This window comes from Juglans microcarpa x Juglans regia, chromosome 1S (assembly GCF_004785595.1).
Source record: "Juglans microcarpa x Juglans regia isolate MS1-56 chromosome 1S, Jm3101_v1.0, whole genome shotgun sequence".
NCBI classification, from domain to species: Eukaryota; Viridiplantae; Streptophyta; class Magnoliopsida; order Fagales; family Juglandaceae; genus Juglans; species Juglans microcarpa x Juglans regia.
In genome coordinates, this window is record NC_054595.1 from 5,380,309 (window position 1) to 5,407,863 (window position 27,555).

Genomic DNA, 27,555 nt, shown 5'->3' on the forward strand with positions numbered 1-27,555 from the left:
TAAAAATTTTGTAAATTATATTATGTGTAGTTTTAGATAAATGTATGCTTTCATTTTTTTTCAATTAGTAATAACTTAATCATTTTTCTTTCATATATATATATATATATATATATATATATTATTTTTTACAATAAGAAATAAGACAAAAATACCAATAGCCCAAGGCTCAAGCCCATAAACTCCATCCCTATCTCCCGTTCCCCACCCAAAAGAAAATAGTTAATGCTACTGATAGAACTCTCACTTCACCAAACCTAAAAGAATTAAATGCAGCAGCTGGAATCACCCACCCTTCCTTTCCCTCTCCTCTCCCCAAACAAATGGCTAAATCCCTTCCATCTCCTTCTCTTTGCCCTTCACCTTTTCCTCTCATTTTTCTCCCTCCTCCTCCCCTCCTCTCCCAATGTCCACCCCCGCTCCAGCCACCAGCACCAACTACCTAACTAACCTTGGCCTCGGCTACGCCATCGCCATCGCCCTCGGTTTCCTCGTTCTCCTATCCGCTCTCCTCCTCGCCTCCTACCTCTGCTGCCGCTCCCACCCCTCTTATGATAATCACCACCACCACAACCGCAGCACCAACGATAACAACAACAACCTCAACCCTAACGACGGCATCATCCTCCCCCGCATAATCTTCGTCGCCGAGGACGAAGACGAGGACCAATCACGGGATGGTAACGTCGCCGTCGGGCTCGACCAGAGCGTCATCAACTCGTACCCCAAGTTCCCATACTACGTTAAGGATGACGATGGTCTGGGTACCAGTAGCACCACATGTTCGATCTGCCTCTGTGAGTACAAGGATTCGGAGATGCTCAGAATGATGCCCGAGTGTCGGCACTACTTCCATTTGTTCTGTATCGACCACTGGTTGAAACTGAACGGGTCGTGCCCGGTCTGCCGGAACTCGCCGCTTCCGACCCCGCTGTCCACGCCGCTATCAGAGGTCGTGCCGCTCTCACAGTACGCCGCGGATCGGAGGCGGAGGAGGTGATAGATTTCTGGGTTTTTCTTTTTTTTTTTTTTTTTTTTTTTTTTTTTGTTTCTTTTTCCAATCTTTCTTTTTGGATGGTTTAGAGTTTCGCTTTTCGCTTTTCTTCTTTTTGGGTTCCTTATTGCGAGAATGTATATATCTTTGGATAGGTAGGTGTTGAGCTTTTTTTTAGGGTCTCGAATCAATCTTTGTTCTTGCTTTGATGAATTTAGAGCAAAAAATATCTCCTTTTTTTTTATTTTTTTTATTTTGTGCTATCAATCTCATGAAACAGATGGATTGCCAGTGTTTCACAGGTATTGAATTCTGGGGTTGAATCAATTTTGCCAAATTATGGGTTTCTACGTATACATCTCCTTGTTTTCTTATCCAATTTCACGTACTTCACCTGCTTGATTCGAGTTCAAAGGCAAGTCGTTTGTTTTTGGTGTTGTCAACTTCTTACAGTTCCATAACATTGCATTGAAAAAAGAAAAAAAGAGGCTGTTTTCCGAAGAAACAAATACCGGAGTCTTGACTGAATTAGTCAAGGAGTAGCTCGAATAATAGTCCAAAAATGGCGGAAAAAAAAGATGAATTGGTCAGTCTGGCTTAACTGATTATCCACCGATCAAGTAGCCTTTGCGGGGCACAGTCTCTGCAAGCGTCGATTATTCCCCGGTAATTAGAGTACTTTTATTTTCTTTTCTTTTAGAAACTCTCGTTAAATATTTTTTACTAAATTATGTAAAATATGATCGTTTATTCTTTTCCTTTTATTCCAATTAATTGGTTATTAATGTTATTATCAAATATGTACAATATTAAATGTTACAGAATGTAATTAATATAATTTTTATTTTCTACGCTGGATCCTATGTAGAGGGATTTATGGTCATAAATTCCATGGCTTTTTATGAATTCGAGTTTATTGTATTTGTTGAATATTTAATAAATATTATGGATCGTTTTTGTTTTTACTTTTTATTTTTCATTTTAGGTTTTAGAGTTGATTAAAATAACAAATATATTAACTATATTCTATAAATTAATATGAAGTTGAGTCTATAGTATTTATTGAATATTTAATAGATGTTATCGGTCTACCTTTTTTTTCCATTTTAAGTTTAAATTTTATATTTCAAACAATAGTTCTTCTACTCATCATTCTTACACCACATCTATATGAAAAAAAAATAAAAAGATAAAAAATAAAAATGAGTGTGTGGTGTAGAAATGATAAGTAAAATTTTTCTTCAAACAAATATGTGGATTAGTGTTTTTAGAATTTTAATCGAACTAGGTGAGATTTGGATAGTGAGTTGAGATAAAAGTTAAAAGTTGAATAAAATATTGTTAGAATATTATTTTTTAATATTATTATCGTTTTAAAAGTTGAATTGTTTATTATATTTTGTGTGAAAATTTAAAAAAGTTATAATAATTAGATGAGATAAGTTGAAATTATCTTTAAATCCAAACAAGGCTTGTTTGGATAGAGAAACGATCTCATCTCATCTTATCTCATTATTACAACTTTTTCAAATTCTCACATAAAATATAATAAATAATTCAATTTTTTCAAATCTCGAAATAATAATAATATTAAAAAATAATAATCTATCAATATTTTATTCAACTCATCTAAAACCATCTCATTTCATCTTATCTCACTAGCTCTTAGTGTTTAGATGAAAGAGGCAACAACCTGACAAAGCAATTTCTCTTTCCACTTGTTATTTAAAAAAATGATCATCTCAGAGCATTGGTATTGGATTAGTCAAATGTCAATGCATCTTCATACTTTGGCTAGGCATGAGTAAAATTCTCTACATTATACAGTCAAATCACTAAAGTTCAACATGAGCTCAAGTAAATTAATTTCTCTAGTCATCTTTTGCTAGATACTATTTACTCACTAAAGTAATATTTTAATCATTTCTAACGACCATTCTATTTTAAGTTTATATTATCTATTTCAATTTTGATAAATAATTTATTATTTTCTACCTTATTTTATTTCATTAATAATAATTAAATTATGAAATTAAAATTAAATTATTAATTAATATATAATTCTATTTTCTACCTTATTTTAAGTACAAATTAAATTATTAATTAATATATAAAGTGTATTTGTAAAATATTACAAAATTATTTTTTTGTAAAATATTATTAAAATATATAATATTATATTATTATTTTAATTTTAAGATACTTGTCCAATGTGTATTTACCTACTCAAAAGTTAATGCTATAGTCAAAATTTAAAATTTTAGCCAAAATTTAGATTTGGCAATGGTTAGCATTGCTCTCAAGTTGTTCAAATATAAGGGTTTCAAAGTGGGAGAAAGACGGACAAATAGAGGTGGTCCTACAATATTAATTACTATCCACATAAATTAGCAATAAACGTCGTATGACTCACACTAGCTGTTATGGGTCTCACATTGAGGATCTGAAATTTGATGTCCAAACTTGTGGGGACGTTTATCTCTCTTTTATATAGTGATTGCCAAATATTCAGGGCTGCCCAAGCTTGAAATTGAATTTATAAGCACCTTGTTCTTATCTTTTAAAATAATTGCAAGATTACATGGAAACGAATACCTTAGAACCAGTTCATCCATTTTTCTCCAATTGATAGCTCATCAATAGCAAACTGACAAGTAGGCTTCCCATCAAAGCTATCATGGAGTGCATCACAGCAGCCCCCACTCTGTAATGATCATCAAAATCGATTTCTTCAGACACACTCTCAACTTAGAAGCAATCCCTTTCATCTGCCTCCACTCGAAATCGATTGCATCGCCACGTAGAAGTGGAGTCAATTCCTCTGCCACCATCTCAGCCCCTTCATACTCTCTCATACGACTTTGTCCCCTCTCCCATCCCTCTTGACTCTTGATCTGGTGACCCACTTCCGTCTCTCTCTGGTATGCTCTCTTATATTGATTTCTTCATAATAAAAATGCTTAAGAGACCCATAAATGAATTCCTTTCAACCCACGTTGTGTAAGCTAATTGAGATAGTTTCCTGCATCTATGAAGATGGCGTGCTATATTTGAGTAGTCTAAATAGTGGATTTCTTTAAACCTATCCAGCGAGAATTTGCAAGACTTTTTGTTTATTTAATTTTTGTTATCATTTTTATGTACTACTTATGCAAAGCTATAATTTCCATACTAAATATCTAAGATCAACTTTTATTTGTAAATCTATTGCAGGAAGGTGCACAAATTGGTACATTTATTTGGAACTAGTATTGTTTCCTAAGAGTGAGCAATTTTTGTTGCTCTGTTGCCCTTTATATTTCAACAATCCGACTCCTTTTGTATCTCAATGCTGTTTATTTAAATTTTGTTATCATTTTTATGTATTACTTATGCAAAGCTACGAGAAGAAGAGGGAACGACGAGGTTGAAGCTGTGAGAAGGGGCAACCGTGTAAGAGGGATGCGAAGGGGAGACGATGGTGCAAAATCCGTGAAGGCAACAGACAGTCGACGTCAGACTGGTGTCTGACTTTGAGATTTTATGGTCATGGAGGTTTTTTGGCAGCAGTGCAAAGAGACGAAATAAAGCAGAGGAAAGTGGAGGACAATTAGATTTCTGGCCGTGGAAGTTTTCTACAGATGAAGTTATTCAGTGCGAGTACTGAGATTATTATGTGATTTCTAATGTAGCAACAGATGAAAGGAGGGTTGCTTTCCTTCAAATAACAGCCTGACTGCTTAGAAGCATAACTGTACAAGGAATAGCAATTCTTTTGACAAGTACGATGAATGAAATTTAGTAAATGTTATAGTCAGCTAAGCACATCTTTCTTCATTATGACTGGTAATTCCTTACTGAAGTGTTTTCTGAAGCACGTGTCGAAAGCTACTTGTTATCTAAGCTATTCTAGACGAGATTTCCAAGAAATTTATAGCATTCCGGATTTGAGAGAGAGCCTTCTAGAATTGGAAAATACTGTTGCAATTCTTCCAACTAAAGAGAATCATCATATCTAGTCTTAGAATAACAGATCAGATGAGACAACTAAACATTTTTATTTTGGAGATTGTTAGAGACATAAAAGGATCCTTAAACGAATGTGGCACATATTAGTGTGCTATGTTGGTTTTTGTTTTCCATTCCCCCTCTCCCTTCTCCCTTTTCCAAACCCTCGAGACTCTCATCCCTGCAGCCCAACCATCTACCATTTTCTTCATTAACGTCGTCTTCCTTTGTAGGAGTGTAATTAGTCGAATCCGATTGGGGAGTTACAAACCAAAAATCTCGGTCCACCCTTTTTCCGGACTGAGACCAGACCAATTACCACTATAGACATCCCCACCTTTCCGATCGTTCCATTTTGTCCAATTCTGTCTGGGCCAATGTAAAATGGGCCTACCATACAAAAGGCCCAAAATCACATCTAATGTGCATTTTGACTATTCTCGGCCCATCAGTATAAAAAAGTCCACAATATTTATACTTCTGAATATCAACTATTTATCTTTATTTACATATTTTGTACATGAAAATAACCTTAAAAAAGTTGAAAATTATCAAAATTATCCTTATCCATCCTTGAGAATTAACAATCATCATTATAAAGTTAAAAATAGCAAATAAAGAAAATAAACTTAAAAAATGCAATATCATCCAAACTCCAAATACATATGGTAAATGGTGATTTAGGTTTTATGAAAATTACATAATTAATTTATATAAGTACTATATGAAAATTATTTAAAAAATTATATATATATATTTCGGTCGGTCCTATCCAAAAAAACCATGCACCTGGACTAGACCAAAAACCGAAATTCTAAGATATATATGGACCGAATTGATATACTTATTAGTCTGGTCAAGACCAAACCATTCAGTCCAGTCAGATTTTTTGGTTCGGATTGAATAGCGTACACCCTTAGTCCCTCGTCGACAGATAAGCTTATCTCTCTTTGACAAGGTAGGGATTCGTTATTGTCATCACTCACCGACAAGTACAGCTCTCTCTCTTGATCTCTCTCTCTCTCTCGCTCTAGGCTAAAGGAACGGGTGGGGGGATGGGGACGGGGGTTGGGGGAAGTGAAGGAAAGAAAAAAAATAGGGACACGTGGCATACTAGTACTGTACCACGTCAATTTGTGGGATCCCTTTGTGTTCCTAGTATTTTTTATTTATTATTAAGTCAGGAACATTTCTCAAGTGTCTTCATTCTTGTGATATCTCATACAGGGTAGATAGTATATAGGATCCTACATTCTTTGGGAATGATAAGTTCTTGCTCTTTATAACGAGTTCAATGGAACTCTAATTGTATCATTGACCAGTCATTTTGGATTATAAGTCCAGATGTAATTTAGACCTTCCTTAGGACATTACCTTTATCATTGGATGATAAGGGTAGACGGTATAGGTGGTACAATTGTGATACCGTATACTAAATGACAAAAGTAGATGATGTAATGGCTCTTTTCTTTGAAATGTTTTCTTTGTGATTGCTTGCATCCAACTTGACAAAATAACACCCAACATCTTAGAACTGGTTCAATCAAGTCAAAAGAATATACAAAGAGCATAGAACAACCTAGTCATATAACAATACAACCTCACAGGTTGGTTTGCTTGTTATGATATTGTTGAAAACTCTCATTTCAAGTATTCCACCTAATGTACACTCGGCCCTCACTCTCTTTGATCAAACCTAACCACCATACCTGGTCTTCTTGTAACCCTCCTTAACAAGGGAAGGTAAAAAAAAAAAAAAAAAAAAAAATGTATAACATGTGTTGCCACTTTCAAGTCACACTTGGGTTGAAGGCTAAACATTGATGTATAAAAATTAATCTATTGGACAAATGGAGGCTGTCAATTGCGCCAAGACCACAAAAAGAGCCCATGGAACTTCCATCCAATTATCTACACATTTTCAAAATGTTCACGGCCCATATCACATTTCACTAGACTCATGGTCCATATCACATATCAGCCTATGAAAAGGGCCCAACCCGCATCCTATCTACTTCTCATTGTAGCTATAATAAGAACAAGAAGTAGAAAAATTCTACCACTCTCTTAATCACCATCCTTTTACCATTTGTTTATGTGGCATTAATGAGTGGGTGATAAATAATAAATAATTATCCAATTAGTTATTGCCACATTAAAAGATGATATAAGAAGGGTGACAAAAAAGATAATGAAGAGCACTTCTCCAACAAATAAAAGGACAACAAAAAGTAAGACAAATGAAATCTATAAATGAAAAGACAAGGGGAAAAGGGAAAGAAAGAGAGAATATCTCCTGAATCACCCAATCATTTGCACATTTCATAAGATTTTTTTTAAAACTAATGTTAATGTTAAAGTTATGGTTGTTGTTAAAATTAAGAATTTACTTATTAGGATGTGGTGTAAATCCTGTGTTACACCACCAATAGAAGACTGGCATGCATTAGGATACACACACCCACATTAAAAGTTAAGACAATTAATATTAGGGAAAAACTCAAAACCGGTCGGGTGAGGATGCTTTTTTTTACACCCACCAATACAAATTGGCCACGTAGTAAGTGCAGGAACCAAACATTTGCACCCGCCCACAGCAAAGTTCCTCTTCTCCCTCCCTCTCTCCCACGCATTCTCTTCCCCCTCTGTTCAAATCTTCCCCTTCCTTCAATGAAAAACGACAAGTTCCCTTCGTCTCTCCCACGCATTCATCTTCTTTCCCCTCCCATTTTTTCTTACATCTTAATTTTTTCTTCATGTTATTAGTTAATTATCCCTATACATGACATCAATGGCATTATTCCTTTTATATAAACATCAGATTTATAATTTACAAAGCCTCGCATCCTTTTCCTTTTCAAATGACCAACGAAATCACAAGCTCCACACAAGAAGGAAAAATTCAGTTTATTGATTATTCTCGAGAATGGAACATTTACAGATTATTATTCCACATGGCTTTCGGCACACACCAATGGTAGACATCTCATTATCTTTCTACCCCTTAAAACAAAATTGGCTCAAATCTGCTGCTTAAAATAATCGAAACCGAAAAGAAATATAAATATATCACCTCCACAATCACACAAAAACTTCATAGCTTTGCTCAATCATTTTCCAAATCAAGATTTTGACCCAGCAGACAACCAATTCAGTCGAAGCATAGCTACGACTTCTCTGTTGTGAGTTAAGCGCTGGTGACATATTTGGCTATATTTCATGTATAAGTTTTGATGATGGCCACAGTATCATGTACTGCACAAAGAGCATATCTTACAGCCCAATATGAGAGAGAGGGCGTATAATTCTAGAGAGAAGAGAGATGGGGGGAGAGATATGGGGATAGATGGGGGAGCATAATGTTTTTTTTTTTTAGGGGGGGAGTGAGAGATTACTTGCATGTGGGTGCAAAATTCTTTTTTTAGAAATGTCTGCATGTCAGCTTATGATTGAAGGGTATAAAAATAATATCCTCACCCAACGGGCTAAGAGTGTCACTCTTAATATTAAGATTTGAAAAGAAATAGGGGTGGTTGTTTAGCCACCACCTTGGACCGTCACGCCTAAGTGGCGGCGGGATTAATGGTAATTACTTTGGTTGTCTCACAAGGTGGCTGTCAAAATGGTAGCTTGATCAAGGTAGTCTTACAAATAATTATGGTTAGAGACTTTATGGTTTATGCTTTATTTAGTGTTTTATTTTAGGTCTAAATAATCACGTGAGGTGTATCTTGAGAGAGAGAGAGAGAGAGGGAGAGAGAGAAAGAACTATGTGTATCTCCTGATTAGAACAAAACATATTTTGACCAAAGATGCACTCTAATAATAATGCTATGCTTGATGCTTTCACTATGTAGGATCTTGGTTATCGATACCCGTGATGCTTTGGTGGCCACCTGCTACTCTTAGTCGAAGAAGTTCCTTTCGTCAGGTCTCAAAGTTGTCTATCTACTAGCTGCCCTTTGGACTATGACCAAAAAGAGCACCTTAATGGCCTTTTTTTTTTTTTTTTTTTACCTAAAGCAAGATAACAATTAGAAAAAATTAAAGGATAGTGCAAACAATGGGAGAGGAGGGATTATATAACCCATACCCCAAACGTATTAATATGAGTAAGAAGTAAGAACAATTAAACAAAAAATGGCTAAATGAAGCGAGTCCAATGGTTCTTGACATAGTGTCAAGAAATTGTCAATGTTCTCAGGTGATTCTTAACACAATGGGTGTACCTGCAGTGGGAGCACCCATTGGCCTTTCATGTCTAGCCTAATTGTGTGTCGACATTATATACACACTTCATTACAATAGAGGGGCTGGCCATTGGTTGGCCTTTAATGGCCAATCAGGAGTTATAATTGCATAGGCTATATATAATCTCTTATCCCTTTGGATCAAAAATACTTCATAAAAAAAATATAAAAATCTATCTCTCAAGTATAGTTCTCTATAATCCCGATATTTAGGTTGTGAAATGTGTGGTGTTGCTTTGGTTTTTAACCACATAGCATACTCCATTACCGAGGAGGATAATCAACAACGATGGAGAAGTCTATGGAATAATCGCACCCGATGGTACCGATCTATGTTTGTCGCTAGGGATAAAAGCTTTTGCTATGTATTCTAATCTAGTTTTTCTAACATTGGTATCAGAGCCAAATCGGTTGTTCCTGATTTATGTTTTGACATGCTTGTTGTTATTTTCTTCACTGATTTTTTTTTTTTTTTTTTTATGAGAGAGTTATTCCTCTATTTGTAACCATGGCCACTTGAAAGGTGCTGCAAATGGCCACAACACAGAACAAAAAGCTATGCGCCAGATCTGCTGAGCCCTGAGCAACGTGTACCAGGCAGTGCAGTAGTACGCAATAGGCTATTACCTTCCCTGTTTCACTAGGTGGCATTCTAGCCGTTGTACCTTGGTAGGGAAAGAGCTATGCTACTGTGAAGGGTGGCTCATGGTGTCACTCACACCCATGCCCTGTTGACCAAATGAGCGCAACAAGATCTCACTGCCTAGGGCGCTACGAGCATCAACCACACAAGACCTTGCTCATGGTGCTGCGTGATATCAAGAGCTGCTCATCAAGGTAGTGTTGCAAGCTAATCTGTTGTGGGCAGATCCATGTGCATGAACGCAAGCAAAGCTAAATGCTTTGCTAAAGGTGGTGGCAATGCTACAGGCAGTGCCTTGGGCTAGAACGGATGAAGGCAACAACACCCATCAGTAGATTGTTGCATGCAACATCATGCGCCTCACTACCATTGGGTGCGAAGCTCACCAGGAGGTGTGAGGAGCACCTAGCTGCAACTAGATCTGTCGTGCGAAAGGGCATTGCAGCAGACCATGCAAATGCTGGTTGCAATAATTGGATGCAGCCCAACACACGGTGCAACGATGGTGTAGCGACACGATGTGTTGCACTATGTTTAGAACAGGGATGCACACACCATTGAGAGTGGAACGCTCTGCTGCAAGTAGAGCCACGTGCACCTCGACGAAGGCGCTGTCCTCTATTTGACGTAGAGCAGCACGCATCATGATAGTGCTGCGAGCATTGCTTGTATAGAGGAGCACAACAAATCCACGACTCTCCAACATGTTAGGGCCACCTAGAAAGGTAGAGCCCCATGTGCTGGATGAAAGGACGACATCGACTGCAAAATCTTTATTCTCTATATAACGAGTGTGCTAATGAGTGTGAAGAAGAAGATGTACAATTGTATTATTTTCTAATGGACAGGCTTGGGCTACAAAATGGATCTAGACTCAAATGGTGATGGGTCTATTTTTTTAAATCAAGCTTTGGGCTCGGCCCATATTGCTTTTTAATAAAACCCATATGTTTAAGAAAATGTAGTTTTTTTCAGCAACTGGGCATTCGGCCTAGCAAGCTAAGGCTTGCTTGGGCTAGGTGTCTAGGAGGGCAGCCCATAGTTGAAGAAGAAGAGGGCCCATGATCCATGAGTAGTCCAAAACCATGTACATGCTTGGGCCAAATGGTTGTAGCCTAGTGTGCTAGGCACACAGCCCATCAAACTCATACAAGTTCACTTTCTTTTGGGTCATTAGAGGCAAAAGTGGTGGATAGTGTTTTGAATCCAAGACCTCACACATGAGGGTAATGAGCTTAACCATTGGGCTAAAGCTCATTGTTGGTGTGTTTGCTTGCTTATTTATTTATTTTAAATCAACATGTCATTGTGGCGCATAAATATTATTTTGAAATATTTGTTGCATGTGGTTATTGAGTACATGTCTGCCATGACATTATGAGATCTTTTTGTTACATTTGTTAGGCGTTTTATTTATTTTATAAATTTCCTATATTATTATTTTTGCAAATAATAATTATTTGGACAAAATGTGATAAAATAGAGGAATAAATAGCCTAAGTATGTATAGTCCATACTTTTGATTGTCTCAAATGAGTTTCTACGATCTCGGAAGAAGTTGTTTTTTACATGTGACTGACTCAGTAGATTGCTTATCCTAGTGGGAGTATAGTTGAGATTGATTTGGAATTAATCCTTTATATGATATAAATTTGCATAAGAATTAAGTTAGAAATTGATAATTAAGCATTATGGGGCAAGAGCTAATTAGAAAGTTTAGTGAGTTTTCGATTTTGCGACATGTGTTAATTATTTTTTGTTCTAACTTAGATTAACGCGACAAATTTCTTAAATGTGTATGCAATTAAATGCACATAGGATAGTAACTCTGATAAAACCAAGAAAAAAGCCTAGAGATTGGGTATGCGGCTTAACTTGTGCATTAATCTACTCCATGAGCAATAGATGTAAACAAATAAAGATTATTATGTCATATAACCTTAGACCATCACTATTGTAAAAATCTCTAAATGGTCTTGAGTGAAATTGTAAGTGTGTGTGGGACGCACGCACTACAATTTTCATAGAAGTTGAAGGGATTGAGTAACACATAGAGCTAAACCATTATTTTGGCTTTGAGAATCTTCTGGATAATCATGAAAGTAGCGTATTTTTTGTAACGTAAAAATTCATTGTTCCTATATTTGAAGTTGAGCATTATAATTTTGACTCAACTTAGATTAACATACTAATAAGTAGAAATTCTATGGTTAGTGGGGGCATTAAAATTTAAATGTGCAAGAGTGTTGAGAACATTCTTGATTGATACATTCATTTAAAAAGTTAATTATCAGTGCACCTCCTTGTGGTATTAGCACTGGTAATCTTGCTCAAGTCTTCTTTCTTGCGAGGACAAGTAAGTTCTTGAAGATATATGAATATTGGATTACCCCTTGAGAGAAATACCAAACATCTTGGTATTATTGCACTTGAGAATGCACATGGAGAGAAATGGTCTTAAAACACTATTTGAGAATTGTGGTTTAATTATTTGAAGTTGACCACATGATTTCTTTCCCTCATGGTATTGCTCATTGTGCACAAGATACTGATGTGTTCTATGATCATGTGACTTAACTGTAAGTATTTAGTGAGCACATATATTCAACATTATTTGGGAGTTATGGTGAAAAATGTATGTCGATAAGCTTAGATCGGCTCACTCACACGAGTGATCGCTTCTAGCACTTAGATAGCGAGTAGAGATGAGATATTGTGTCCCTTGATACTTGTGTAACATATAGAGATGGTTTACACAAATATATATATATATATATATGTTGCCTTATCTGAGCTAAGATGAGGTTTTTGTTATTTTTTGTTTAGCTGTATATGGGAAGTCCACAATTCATGTAACCTGTGGTTTAGCCATATGCGAGATCTTCTTTGACACTTTGGATAGTAAACAAATGGAAGGACTTGGGTTAGGCGCTGAGATAACGACGACACTAAAATCTGTACGTTGTATCGAGATTAGACATACGCTCTTTTGTTTTGGAAAGAAAACTCCACTGTAGCATGTATTTCATACAACATATGCTTTTGTGACCAACAATAGATGTGAGTGAATGTATTCATACTTCCTCACCTTGTGAGTCCTGTAGCTCATAATTGATTACCTTAATTAATTTATGCCTTTAAGAGATCTTTGACTATGTCAAAATGCTGATATTTTAGTGTCTACTACTTTAGCATATTGTCTATGACCATGAATGATGCAATCTAAAAAGGCTTTGCTGGGAAAACTACTGGACTAAAATTGAATGACATGAGGATGAAATGTAGACTATTTGGTTACATATTGATATTGGGTATGCAATCATTGCATGCATTGTGTGGCTTCTTGGGAGTTGCGACATAGCTGTGAATACATCATATTTTATGGAAATTGGATATTGTGCTGAGTCATTCAGACTCGAATGGGGTTAGGGATGCTTAGTCTGATGTTACCAAATGAGTCGAGGCATAACGAGACACTTTTAGGGATGTTGCTATATTGGTCTTCTCTCAGAGATATTTGGTATAGTGCTCCCATTTTTCATTTACAGATGTGTTTAGTGGTTGCACAGCCTATTTGCCAGTAAAAATATTGAGAATATATTGAGAAATATAGACATGAGGTCTTACCCATTGGGTACAAGTGACAAATGTAGGACTAGGGTGCGCCTACAGTGTGAGCATCCCTTGGCCTTTCATGTGCAACCTAATACCAATCTTTGATTATTGGTATCGGCTAAGCCAAATGGCAGTACATTTCTACTGTTTGGCTAAATATCAATAAAATGGTTTGCATTGGATAGTCAAAATGAGGAAGCTCTATATATGAGCTACAGTATCACAAAAGTTTCATTCAAATTTGGAGATACACTGTTCATCTTTAACAGAATTATTCTATTCTAAAAATATACACCAACTGCACATTAGGACATTGCTCATTTTCTTGCTACTCGATTGGACCTTTCACATTGGGATTGGGATGCTGGATAAAATATTGGGTTATTAAATTATTAAATTGTTAATTAATATATGGTTAGTGTAGTTGTAAAATATGGAAAAAAAAATTAAAAATATTATTATTAAACTAATATTATGACTAATACAATGTGAGATTATATCTTGAATGATTTTAGTTTTATGCAAAATATGTACTTTTAGCTAAATTTTAGAGATGACTTTGATGAAATCAATACTAATAGGGAGGAGATCTATCCCCCACATAATATAATTGTGGTGGATCGTAGCTACCGCGTGGACAAGATGGGAGGAGCCGTTTCACCCAATCGAGATACAACATTCTTCAAAATTTCAAATGATCTAGTAATAGATTTGAATTCTATTTTATTATGAATATTCTAAAATTATAGGAATTTGATTTTAAGTGTGTATTTTTTAGTAATATTATATACCATACCATCATTTTACTTTCATATCACTATATAAGATGTGTCATTTATTATTATTGAATGATATAAAATTATTTAATAAATAATTATTTAATAATGATAAATATGTTATATTATATATAGTAACCATAAATGTGTCATATTATATATTTATTACCATATGTGTATAGTATATTATTTTTCTTGGAGTTGGGACTATATAACGATAAAGTGGATCAGCCCTAAACGTGGTACCCAATGTCCATTAACCCCATATCGACCAACCAAAAAGGACCAGCCGTCCATTTTTAGCTCCTCTCCACTCATCTTCGGGCACGTGTTCCTCACTTCACTAGGCCGATGACTTTCTGCAACACCGACCGACCGTCTATGCCCTTCCCCTGGCACGTACAGAAAGCACGAAATACTCCGTCGAATCTAACGTCGTTTCATCTCGAACTCATCAAGCTTAACGCCGTCAATTTTGTCGTCACAGTACTCCGAACCCCTAGGTTCGGTTTTTCAAACCTCAGGCTCGGACTGATCGCCACCCAACGGTCACGATCGCCTCATTGCTCGCCATATATGTGTAACTCACTGAGGTTTTTTCATCTCCTATTCTTTTCATATTTTCGTTGCAGGGTTGCAGCTTTGGTGTACGAAAAATGGCGGAGCATTCCGAGAGTGCAGGTTCGGCTGTGGAGTCAATGATAGAGAAGATAAGCGAGAAGATCCACGCGCACGATTCCTCGTCATCGGATTCTGATGACGACAAATCGGTCTCACCATCGTCAGTGAAAGCCAAGATTTACCGGATTTTTGGGAGGGAGAAACCGGTTCACATGGTTCTCGGTGGAGGAAAACGTATGGTTACAGTCTCTCTCCTTGAGATTATATATTGATATGAGATCTGTTATTTGATTGAATATGCATTGTTTGGCCATGTTTTCCCATTTTCGAATTCCTTTTTTATGTATTTGAAAAAAATGGGGATTTGATCTTTGGAAGCAACGAGTGATCCGATATGCATTGCTTTGCGAGAGTGACTCGATATGCTTGCCAAAGCAATGCCTGATCTGATTTCAGCTTCTTGCTTTTAAAAAGTGGTGGGAATGGTTGCGAAATAAGCGGAAAATGGTGTGTTAGGATGTTTGCGAGTATAAGCTGTGTCCACGTTTTTTTGACAGATTTTTTAGCGATCGATATTGTTAGTGAAGTTTGTTGGCGCGTTGTGTTTTTAAAAATATTTGTATAAAGCTTATAGATTCTGTTTGGTTGCTCATAGAATGTAGAGAATAATATGAAAAATCAGGCTTTGAACTGTGGTTCCAGAGAATCTATAGGCTAGGGAAAGTAAACTGAAAATTCACTGGTGAATCACTCTTATGGGGCATCTCTACTTCACTGGTTAGTGCTTTTTTTCTTTTCCTTAAGAGTGCAATTCTGAAAATGAAACAATTCATCCTATTCCTCCCCCTAAGGTATTGCAACGCAATGTAAGTGTTCGTTTTCTGTTTACATTGTGTTTTTCTTTTCTTCTCAATTTCTGTGACGATTTGGTGCAGCTGCTGATGTATTCTTATGGAGGAACAAGAAGATTTCAGCCAATGTCCTCGGTGGAGCTACTGCAATCTGGGTCTTTTTTGAATTGCTTGAATATCACCTGCTTACTCTTGTATGTCATGTACTGATTCTAGCTCTTGCAATGCTTTTCCTGTGGTCCAATGCTCATACCTTTATCAACAAGTAAGCCTTGTGGGTTTTCACATTATCATGCCCAATTGTTAATTTATATAAAACTCAGTTGTTAGGTACCTAGGCTGTGTTTTCATTTCGAGTTTTATTTAATTTATATTGCCTATGATGTATATTTGTAGGACTCCACCCCGCATCCCAGAAGTTCATCTTCCCGAGGAGCCATTCTTGCAAGTTGCTGCTGCGCTGAGAATTGAAATTAACCGAGGTTTTGTAGTCTTGCGTGATATTGTGACTGGGAGAGATTTGAAGAAGTTTCTCATTGTACGTGTTTTATGTTTCTTTAAAGAATCTTTACATTCTATTTTAATGCAGCATCTTAAATTCTTTATTGGCTTAGCCATCCCAGTCTATTAACTTGGTGCCCATGTTGGTTTGATGAGTAAATATTCTATGCTTTCATAAAGGTCGCTGCTGCTATATTTGAGATTCTGTTTCATACTTCCGAATCAACACAACATTATCATTCATGTCATATATTGCTAGTATCAGAATATGGGCTGCGCTAAGAAATATTGCATCCTTCACATGATCCTGACTGGCAATTCAGTGTGGAAGTTTATTCTGTCATCTGATTTCTAATAAGATTATGTTTTGGATGTCAGGTCATTGCTGGCTTTTGGGTTCTTTCAATTGTGGGAAGTTGGTGCAATTTCTTGACCTTGTTCTACATATGTAATTACCACAAAACTTATGTTTATATATGCTATTGAATACAAACTTAATATTCTGAATTTTGATAATATCTTTTTGGAAACAGCTTTTGTTTTGCTGCACACTGTTCCTGTTCTGTACGAGAAGTATGAGGACAAGGTTGATCCATTTGCAGAGAAGGCGATGATTGAGATTAAAAAGCAGTATGCAGTGTTTGATGTCAAGGTCTTGAGCAAGATTCGAAAGGGCTCATTGAAAGGAAAATTGGCTTAGAGAAGCCAAGATGTTCTAATGATGTTGGACACCCAGCTAGCAATGGGTTTTGTCAGCCGTGAATGTGCTCGCTCATTTGTTTTTGCTAGAGCCTTTCCCTTGCTTCTACACGAGGTTGTTTTTAGTATTTTTGGTGTTCAATTTGGTGGATTTGGCATGTGAACTTTAGTTGCAAGATTTAGGTGTCTACGGGTGATTTTGTGACAAACTTTGTTAGCTTAGTGGATCTCAACCCGTGCTTGTGCACTGGATTCACTTCAGAAGAACTTGTGCCTTTGCGATTAGTCATGGTCTCTTATTGGTTTCTGAATGCAAGCATGATCTCGATGCACTCAGCCTTGAAAGATGGGGAATCGGTTGTACCAGGTATGAGCAAGTAAATTATTGCAATTGTTAAGTATATGCTACTTCAGGAGTTCATGGATGTAATGATTTTTAAAAGATTAGTTTGTTTTTCTATGTTGAATATGTCATGCTCATTTTCTTGGGTTGATTACATAATTAGTATCTAGGATATTGCTGTTTTGTGAAAACCTTCGTGTTTTTAGTTTGCGAATATTTTGTCTTTTGGTTTTTAGAATAAATTTTGCCCACTTTTCTTATCTTTCAACGGGCTGTTAATGATATAGTACATAAGACATTTCACAATGAGGCCAACGAGACGTGACGATGTCACTTTATTAAAAAAAAAAAATAGAATAAAGAAAAGATGGATGATATTTACAATCTAGAAAAGGGAAATCGAGTTTCCATAACTAATTAATTCCGATTTCGATCATTTTGGATAAAATAATTCATATCAACTGTTCTACAAAGGTAGCTTTGAGTTTGTGCAAAACTTTATTTTACTAGTAAGTTAACAAAAAATTATATATTAGATCATATGCAATTTCCAATAAACATAAAAGCACCAATTGCTCTAAAAAAATGATAATTTAGAACCAATAATTTCTTTACCATGTTTTATAAGGGCAAAAAGGGAATTTTCCCGTACATCAAGTAATCGAACAACTGTCGATTCAAATGATAATCTTTATTTATATAAAATTGCTTGAAAACTTTTTTGTATAGTGGACTAGAATTCAATTTAAAGAATGCTCAATTTGCAAAATGCAAACCAATACAATTTTTTCCAATGTTTTTCATTTCAAACTAAGGTTGAATTTGGTTCAGACTAAATCCCTTCAATCTAGGGTTTTCCCATATTGGACTGAACTGGACTGAACCCTCAAAGGGATTGGACCGTATCGATCTCTATCAGTCCGGTCGGTCTGTATTCTTTTCTCTCTTTTGCACATAAATTAATAAAAAAAAATTTAAATTAGTAAAATTAAAATTAAGTAAACTATTTAATGTGGATTATATAATTAACTATTTAAGTCATTAAAAAAATAGTTATTATAATTATATTTATTATGTTAATTGCTAATTTGTTTTTAACTTAGAGTGTGTTTAGATGTTAAAGTGAGTTGAGTTGAGATGATAAAATATTGTTAGAATATTATTATTATTTTAGGATTTGAAAATTTTGAATTGTTTATTATATTTTATGTTGAAATTTAAAAAAATTATAATGATGAGTTGAGATGAGTTGAGACTAGTTAAAAATCCAAACAAAGCCTTAGAGTATGTAAATGTATTATGATAGTTAATGCATAATGGGCTATATTAATTTTTTTATATTTTGTATATTATTAATAAATAATTTTCAATTTGTGATTAAACTTCATCACATTATTTATGATACATTATTAATTGATAATATATATTATTCAATATTTTATGTGGTCAATGGTAATAGATTAAATGAACATTACATTAAATTATATAATTATTACATAAAAATAATATATTAAATTATTAAAAATATTTTTTAAAATATATATATAGTTCGGTCTGATCCGGTTTGGTCCATTCCTAAATTTATAGACCCTATGATTGGACCAAATTTTTTCAGTCCACAATGTATGGGACTGAGACTAACTGGGGGAGGATTCGATTTGATCGATTTTTCCGGAGTAAATTCTGTACACCCCTATTTCAAACTCAATTTTCAAATTAGTTAGAGTTTTCTTGAGTTTTTCTTGAGTCCCAATAAGATTTAGATAATTTACATATATCATAGTAATGGAAATCCAAAATCTGGCCTTTAGTGAAAACACATTGGCATATTTGATGATTTTCAGATCACTTTAAATAAACATTCACCAAGATGATTGTACTACGCACATCCAGATTGCTTTAACTTATATAAAGATTTTTGTAACTTAATAGAATAAATACTACAAGATTTTGATTATGCTTCATACATTTTATATTTTTATATCGTTTAGGAATTTTGATGTATATTTGTAACACCCTGCTCCCATAATGATTTTATTTTTTTAAAATCTACGGGAACATGAGTGCTATTGATCTTGACTTTAAAATATTTTTTATTCTTAACAAAGCGCAAGATATAAAAAATTTCATATAATAAATAGAATCATTCATTATAAATATTGAAAGTATAAAAGAGACTATGCTGAAGCATTTATTAGAATTTCTCAAAACTTTGTAATATACTAATTATTAACATAAAAACTATGTACATGATCTAGGTCTCTGTCACGCCTCCCTGAGATAAGTCCTGTTTTGCATCTCTATCTTTATAAATATTCTCACTTGATATGGTTAAAAATATAAATTAAAACTAAAATAAATAAAAAACTCAATTAAAAAAAAAAAAACCTATTACAATGTAAACATAATAAACATAGGATTTTTTTTTTTTATAAAATTTCTTCATACTTGAGAGAATTAAAATCATGATTGTTTATACATATACTTAATGACTTACATGACTTTTCTTATCATAACTAATATTGCCTTATTTGAATGATCTGACTGATCATTCATTATAAATATTGAAAGTATAAAAGAGATTATGCTGAAACATTTATTAAAATTTCTCAAAACTTTGTAATATACTAATTGTTAACATAAAAACTCTATACATGATCTAGGTCTCTCACGCCTCCCTGAGATAAGTCTTGTTTTGCAGCTCTATCTTTATAAATATTCTCACTTGGGATGGTTAAAATATAAAATAAAACTACAATAAATCGAAAACTCAATAAAAAAAAAAAAAAACCCTATTACAATGTAAACATAATAAACATAGGGTTTTTTTTTTTTAATAAAATTTCTTCATACTTGAGAGAATTAAAATCATGATTGTTTATACATATACTTAATGGCTTGCATGACTTTTCTTATCATAACTAATCTTGCCTTATTTGATTGATCTGACTGACCAATACACTTAATTCCGTGTGTGCATTGATCCCACATATTGTGGTAAAAAAAGAAACTGCTAATAGTATTCTAGCATACTATGGTTGACCACGTTTGAGTTCGTGGCTTACACATTCACCCACGAATCGCATTGGTACTATGTATCTAAATGACCATCTTATTAATTTGATCTATATCTTACATTTGATCTTATAAAAGCTTATATGTCTTATACAACATGAGATGCATGACATTCATAATACATACATAACTACAATATTGGAGTTAAACATAACTACAATATGTGCTACATGACATGCGTGGTACATAAATATTGACTTCTTAAAAACTTGCTTTAATAATAATATATCTAACTAGTTAACGTGTGTGAATTCTAATTTTATGATCAAGATACTTACCTCACAGCGCTATTACAATATTTTTGACATGCAATCGATCACCTATGACATAGGCACATAGTTTGCATAATTTTTTAATTAAACACATATTTTGTAATTAAAACCTAAAATACTAAAATAACCTATATTTCCTAAAAATATAGAATTCTCATTTTAATCCTAAAAGTATTTCCAATAATAAACCTTATAGTCAGCACTAACCAGGCATGGGTATTTTTGTAATTTAGCTATCCCAGGGATGATGGGGAGGGATAGAGAGAGGACCACAAGTATAGATTTAGACCCCATTTGAATGTTTACCTGAATTGAGATAAGTTGAGTTTTTTATGAATATTAGTTAGTTGAGATGATGAAGTGAGTTTTGTGGAGCTCACCTAAGATAAGTTTAGATGTGTTTGGATGTTAAGATAACTTTACATGTATTTATGGGATGTTGAAAAAAGTTATGAATCTCGCGTATAAAGAGGTGTTGAGTTGAAAAAGATTATGGGTCTCACGTGTAAAGAGGTTTTGAGTTGAGATAAGTTTAGTGATTTGAGAGTTGGGTGTTTGGATGTTAGACTCAACTTAAAATTAAACTGAACTGAGATCAGTTCAGTCCAAGTTCTAAACAAGACCTTAGATGGGAAATCAAATGTGGTGAGAGAGAGAGAGTTATGTGGAAATAGAGGGACAAGCATGACCAGCAAATGTGGCTGCACTCACGTGAACGTGTTGCGGCTTGGTTTGTCTTTGTGTCTCCAAGAAATGCATGTCAACATGGGATCATCTTAATGGGGGTGTTGTAGCAGTGCACATTGAACTGAGCAAGAAAATTTGTTCTATTTTGTGGTTGGAAAACAGGGTCTTAACTGAGTGGATAGTGTTTGTACAAGGTAGTGGCGCAAGGAGGGGTTTTGGGCTTACGTGTTAGGCTTTTCCAACGAAGGGTGCTGACGATGTAGTGAGGACTCAACTGGTTGTTGGTGGTGGTGCTTCCTGCATGGTGGCTATAGCAGGGTGGTTTAGGGTGGCTCACGTGGAGGTGGTTCTCCATGCCTTTTGCAGTTGCATGTGCAACAGCTTGGACTGATCTCCACGGTTGCTGTGAACTAGTTGTATGTTAGGCGTCCCTTGCAATGGCTTTGGACGACGCTGGTGTTTATAGGTTAGGCAGTGCACGGTGGTTTGTGGCTCAACCGGTGAATGAGCATGGACAATGCATGGTTACGTTGCCGTTGAGATGACATGCCAATATTGGGTTGCGCCGTGAAGAGCTTGCTAGTGGTTACCGACTAAAGCACTGTTGTGCTTGTGTATTGGGTGTTAGATGTGTATGGGCTGACAACTTGGAGCTTCAGTGGTACAAAGCTGATCCTTTTTGGTGTGGCCTCGGCAAGGCTATAGCAGTGGGGCTATATCACGATGGTATAATGGCTTAAACCTAATAGATGTTAGGAACCCTAGTGTTCAAAGATGTGAAGAGGATGAAGGGTTTGAAGGGAACTGAAGTGAAGTGGGGGAGTTCATGAAGTTAAGGGAGTTTTGAAATGGTGTTGTGGTGAGTTGAAGAGGAGGAGTGCATGCTGGAAGCCAAAGCAACATTGGTTTAATCTTTGTTTTGAAATAAATGGAATGCTGCATTTGGGGGTCTTGTCCTAAACGTTCGTTTTGAGTTAATAAGTCAGTAGTGTTAAGTGGTTAGTCTTGATGGTTGTGAGCCTCATTTTCAATTGTAGCTGTTAATTTATACTTGTATGCTTTCTATTATGGAGTCGTGAGCATCTTTCTGTTATATAGGGTGAGGAAAATCAAAGAGGTTTTCATCTAAAAAATTCTTGAGTCTGGAATGTATTGGAGGCAGAGGCTACGTCGAATAGCTCTCATGGTGTTCTGAATCTTATGAATACAAGTAGAAATTTATCATTATAGATTTGTATTACTATTTTCTTGAGTGAAATAATCAGTAGCTTAACAATAGAAGGCTGAGCGGCTTGGGAGAAAGTAAGGAGTATATGTTGTGCGGCAACCCTAGGTTCATGGGGAAGATATGACAACGTGCATGAGAGGGGTACTTGGTTGGGGAATTTAGGACTTTGCAGCAAAACCTAATTTTGTGATAAAGACGCACGTTCTAGCTAGGTGCATGGGATCACGGTGTGGGTATATATGGTAGTTTTTTTTTGCAACTGAGTTTCGTCTTTTCAATGATTTTGGGTCTTGGGTTGGGCCATTTTAAGGGTCCAACTTCATTCTAGGACTTGCCTATAATTTTATGAGCTAGGCCACAAAAATACCCCAAACGGTATGATTAAAATTCTAAAACGAACCCAATTCATCTAATAAATATTTTTGGACTTTTAAAGTAATTCTTGGGCTCAATACCAATTAAGCGGAGGCCCACATGATTTATAAATATTAAATGGACTTCAACCTAATTAGTCTCTAATCCACCAAAATAAATTTTGGATCCATGGTATATTTAAAATTATCCAATAAATTTCAATATGAACTCTCAAATATAATTTAGGCCTAATAAAACTATTCTTATATCGACCTTAGAAATATTATACGGGATCGTTACAATATCATTATTTAGAGATCTATATAAATATTAAGAGCAATCTCAATAGATTTTTTTATCCTATCATTTAAAATACATTATCAAAACTCAATTTTTCTATTTTATATACTGACTTTAACAATATGGCATCTATCAGTTTATCTATTTTTTTTTTATACATTTAAATATTCTTTTTTTATTCTTTTTAAATATTTCATTTCTACCAATAAATTTACAATAACCATATATTTTTTTATATTTGCATTTTTTTATATACAATGTAAAATAATTCAAACCTATACATGTAAAACAAAAATATATAAGCCAAATAAAAATTAAAAATATAATCAAAATATGAAAAAAATTGGTTTAAAAATATTTTCAAGATATGTTTTTAGAAGAAAATGAAATATATGTGTTTTAAATAATAAAAAAAAAGAATTTACTTACATGATATAAATCAAAGTAAAAGAAAATAAAAGAGTAAATGAAATATCAATAATAATAAAAAAATTGCAGGATGAACAATACCTGTAACCACATATAACGGGATTATTGTAGCTAATTGTATTTTATAATTCTTTTTACATAATCGGATGAAACTCCTTTTTAAAATAATTTTTATTTTTTATACAATACAAAAGCTATTGAGAGTGCTCTTATAACAACATCTATTAAACGCATATCTCAAACTTTCTATAACTATCAAGCTAATAAAAAATATATATTCCATATGCATAAAAATAAATTGAGATTACTATAAAATTAAAATCTATACTATTTTCAGTTAAAATAATTAAAAGAATATATTTTTGATGGAGGGAATTTATTTGTTTTTAATAATTTAGGAATAATGGTTAAGAATTAAAAATTGATAATTTAGGGCCATTACAGGCTAATATTAAAATATTTTATTATTTGATATTTCTAATGTAATGTCATGATAAGAAGATGAAAAAAGTTAAAATGAAGAAAAGATTTTTTCTTTATTATTTGTTCTGCGTTGGTTTTCTCCAGTTGTACCGTCACGATCGAAACTATGAGATATACTAGGAAAGTCTTCCGCGATACATCGAGTGGGAGAGACTTCAGCGTACCGAGGCCTATCTAATCCTCAAGCACGACGCTGGTACACCTGCAACGCCATGGGACAAGTCTTAGGCAGGCTTCAAGGTACTCTCCACTCTTGCTCAAATCCTAATACATCCCTCTCTCCCTCCTTTTCTTACTCCAAGAAATGAAATTTTCGATGAAACCTTGAGCGCAGGGAAGCAGTGGAGGCGAGAGCAAGTGAGGAAAATAACCGATAGGGTTTTCGATCGTTTCCAAAATCAATCGGGAAGGGCTAATCTGACATTAGAAGATTTATACATCGCCGTTCTGCTCGTGTACAAGTAAGAGCAGATGCTTTTGGCTTATATTGCTTAATACTCTCTCTCTCTACGAAGCACTGTATTATGTTTTCTGTACTTTGTAGTGATATAAATAAGAGTTTGCCGGGGCCCCATTTCGATCCACCCTCCAAAGAGCAAGTCAGAGTTATGATTGAGGTGCACTCACTCGTATTCTAATCAGTTTCTTCGGTGATTATGCTTAAAATTCTATACGACCCTGTTTGGTAAAAAATGCATATTATTTAGGTTTTCGTTCACTGTTTTCGACGATTTCTATCTGGATTGCTTTTGCCAGATTTTACAAGTGTTAAGAAAAGAGTAAAAGAAAGGGGGGCTTTTTTTATGGTCGCTAGCTCCTTGGCCTGGAGTGTTTTCTTTCAGCTTAAATAGACCCACTGACCCAGTAAAGTGCAACGGCTGTGGCACTATTCCCGACCACAACTTTTTGTTCCTTTCTCCAACCAGATGAGACCAATGATTAGGTTACTGTGAACAATACATGGGTTAGACAAATATAGTGGCCATTTTCTTCTTTATAGCATTTGAATGGCAATAGTTGATTTCACGACCTCTAATCTGAAGCAATATTTTGATAGCCAAAAAGGGAAAACAGGTTATCTTTTAGTACTTTTACATGAACTTTACTTGAACGAGTGTTGTCAGAGATCTATAGACTGACTCCTATTTTTGGCATATAGCCCTTGAAAATTATAGCAGGTTCTCTATAGAACTGTGTATCTGATTCAATTTGTATTTGAATTTGTATTTGCCATAGCTATGGTGAGATTGGACTTTGTATGTAATATTATCATGAAAAAATTGTTATTTGTTCTTGGTACCTGTTCCATTTCTGTGGCTTATTAAGCACGGGAAGAACTTCACAGATTATTTGAGGTGCCTTCTTGCTTACTAAAAATAAATAAAAAATTGTCCCGGCTTCTAGAGCTTGATGAGTGATGACTTTTACTCTTTCATGAACCACATATCCCTAGTTCTAATGACTTCACCACCTTTGTGAACCTCTATTATTCATTGTCGTAAAGGGTGAAAGAATGTGGTTTGGAAGACAGTTTAAGGACTGTTCTTTCTGTGCTTGGCACAACCTCCTACTTGTTGACCTTCATAGGAGCTGTGCTATCTATTTTGTGTGGCTTTCTTATATCAAGAGAAAATCAAGTTATTCGCAAATTGAGATTTTGTATTAGGTTTTCTCGAGCTTTGTATCCCCAAGGTTTGTAACTACAGTATTCTTCCATTGTAAGTGAGAGTTTTAATAAAATTAGAAGTACCGTTCTGTTTCCTAAAAAGAAAAAAAAAGCATTCTGTATACTCACTTGAAGTTGTCGTTTTCTTCTTATCTGTAGGACTGTGATTTCAACCTCGATGGAGAAATTGATCGTGAGGAATTTGTGAGATTTATTCAACAGCTGACAACTGATACACTCATTGCTGTTAGTCAGGGACTGATCCTCACTCTGGTCGTGGCACCTACGATTGCAATTGCTACCAAGAATGCTACCGCGGGTGTCCCGGGAGTTGGGAAGGTGGTACAGAAGTTGCCCAATTCGGTTTATGCATCCCTGGTTACTCTTGCTGTTGTGTTGTTTCAACAATCACGTCTGGATCATTGCCCATAGGGTATCTACTCCTTTATTAAAGTGCATTTATCTATATTTGTAAATGTGGTGATCTGTTGTTATTTTGATGTTTGTAAGATGGGGGCTTTCCAGCGAATTATGACCCAAGGGATTTTCATGCTATTTGTCATTAATAAGCGAAAGATATTTCCTTGTGACTTGTGAGCTTCATAAAAAATACAGGTACATGGAGTCTGGACCGTTTGGATACGCATTTGGTCTCATCTCAATATCCAAACATTACTTAAACACAAATATTTTTAATTTCTTTTTCATACTTTTTTATCTAATTATTACTAATCATTACAACTTTTCTAAATAATTCAATTTTTTTAAATCCTAGCCAAAAATAATATTAAAAAATGATATTCAAAAAATATTTTAAATTTATAATAATTTTATTCAATTTTTTTCTCTCATTTCTTAAAATCTAATAAAAATCTTAACTCAAACTATTTCACTATTATTTACAAACCATCTAACTATTATTTGCATATTTGTTATCTCTTCTCATTAGTCTATACATGAAACCCTAAGGAGAGGCACAAGAGAAGGTGACTTCGGCCCCATTTCAATGATTAGATGACTAGTCTCATCTCATTTCCAAGTCCAACTATCTCTTAAATACACACTTTTCAATTTCAAATATTTAATTTTTTCATTTAATAATAACTTAATTATTACAAATTTTCTAAACTTGTAAAAAAAAAACAACAAAAAAAAAAAAAAAATCAATTTTGTCGAATCTTAATTAAAAAATTATATTTTAATATTATTTTAATTTATAATATTTTTATTCAATTTTTTCTTTTCTTTACCAAAACTTTACAAAACATTTTAATTCAAATTATTTCATTACTATTCATAAATTTCTCTTTTCATCTCATCCAAACATCCAAAAAGGCCTTCGACTTTTGAAAGAGGTATGAACTAGGGAGATTCTTCACCCCATCTACATCAGTGTGTTGTAGAGAGTTTAGAGTAGGGGTGGCAATATGTGACACGACCCGTTAACCCAACACGAACATGACACGTTAGGGTTTAGCCTTAACGGGTTCAGGTCAAAACGGGTTGACCCGTTAAGACACGATTGCTTAACGGGTTGATAACGGGTCAACCCGTTTGACCCATTATGACCCTTTAAAAAAGTTAAAATTACAATTATACCCTTATACCTAAAAAATAAAATTGTTGAGATTTTAATTTCGATATTTTTATTGTTTAGATTGTAATTTTGGACTTACAGTTAGTATTATATTTTTTATAGATATTGTGATTTTAACATTTATATAAAAATATACTAAACTTAACTAGATCAAATAGGTTAATTTTGGATATGTTCAATCCAT

General features: G+C 34.5%; 3 protein-coding genes across 3 annotated transcripts; all 3 read left to right on the forward strand.

The window, feature by feature from the left end:
• Positions 1 to 236: 236 nt before the first annotated feature.
• On the forward strand, positions 237 to 1,803 carry LOC121247596 (RING-H2 finger protein ATL67). The gene is made up of 2 exons (XM_041145970.1): positions 237 to 993; positions 1,275 to 1,803. The coding sequence occupies exons 1-2, from the start codon at positions 407 to 409 to the stop codon at positions 1,453 to 1,455; spliced, it is 768 nt and encodes a 255-aa protein (XP_041001904.1). The 5' UTR covers positions 237 to 406; the 3' UTR covers positions 1,456 to 1,803.
• A 13,059-nt stretch (positions 1,804 to 14,862) lies between these two features.
• LOC121247597 (reticulon-like protein B5) lies at positions 14,863 to 17,379 on the forward strand. Its single transcript, XM_041145971.1, has 5 exons — positions 14,863 to 15,120; positions 15,822 to 16,002; positions 16,134 to 16,275; positions 16,617 to 16,686; positions 16,772 to 17,379. The coding sequence occupies exons 1-5, from the start codon at positions 14,922 to 14,924 to the stop codon at positions 16,936 to 16,938; spliced, it is 759 nt and encodes a 252-aa protein (XP_041001905.1). The 5' UTR covers positions 14,863 to 14,921; the 3' UTR covers positions 16,939 to 17,379.
• A 6,781-nt stretch (positions 17,380 to 24,160) lies between these two features.
• On the forward strand, positions 24,161 to 26,366 carry LOC121247598. Its single transcript, XM_041145973.1, has 4 exons — positions 24,161 to 24,348; positions 24,443 to 24,569; positions 24,653 to 24,725; positions 25,934 to 26,366. Exons 1-4 carry the CDS (start codon positions 24,321 to 24,323, stop codon positions 26,204 to 26,206), a joined length of 501 nt encoding a protein of 166 aa, XP_041001907.1. The 5' UTR covers positions 24,161 to 24,320; the 3' UTR covers positions 26,207 to 26,366.
• Positions 26,367 to 27,555: the final 1,189 nt, after the last annotated feature.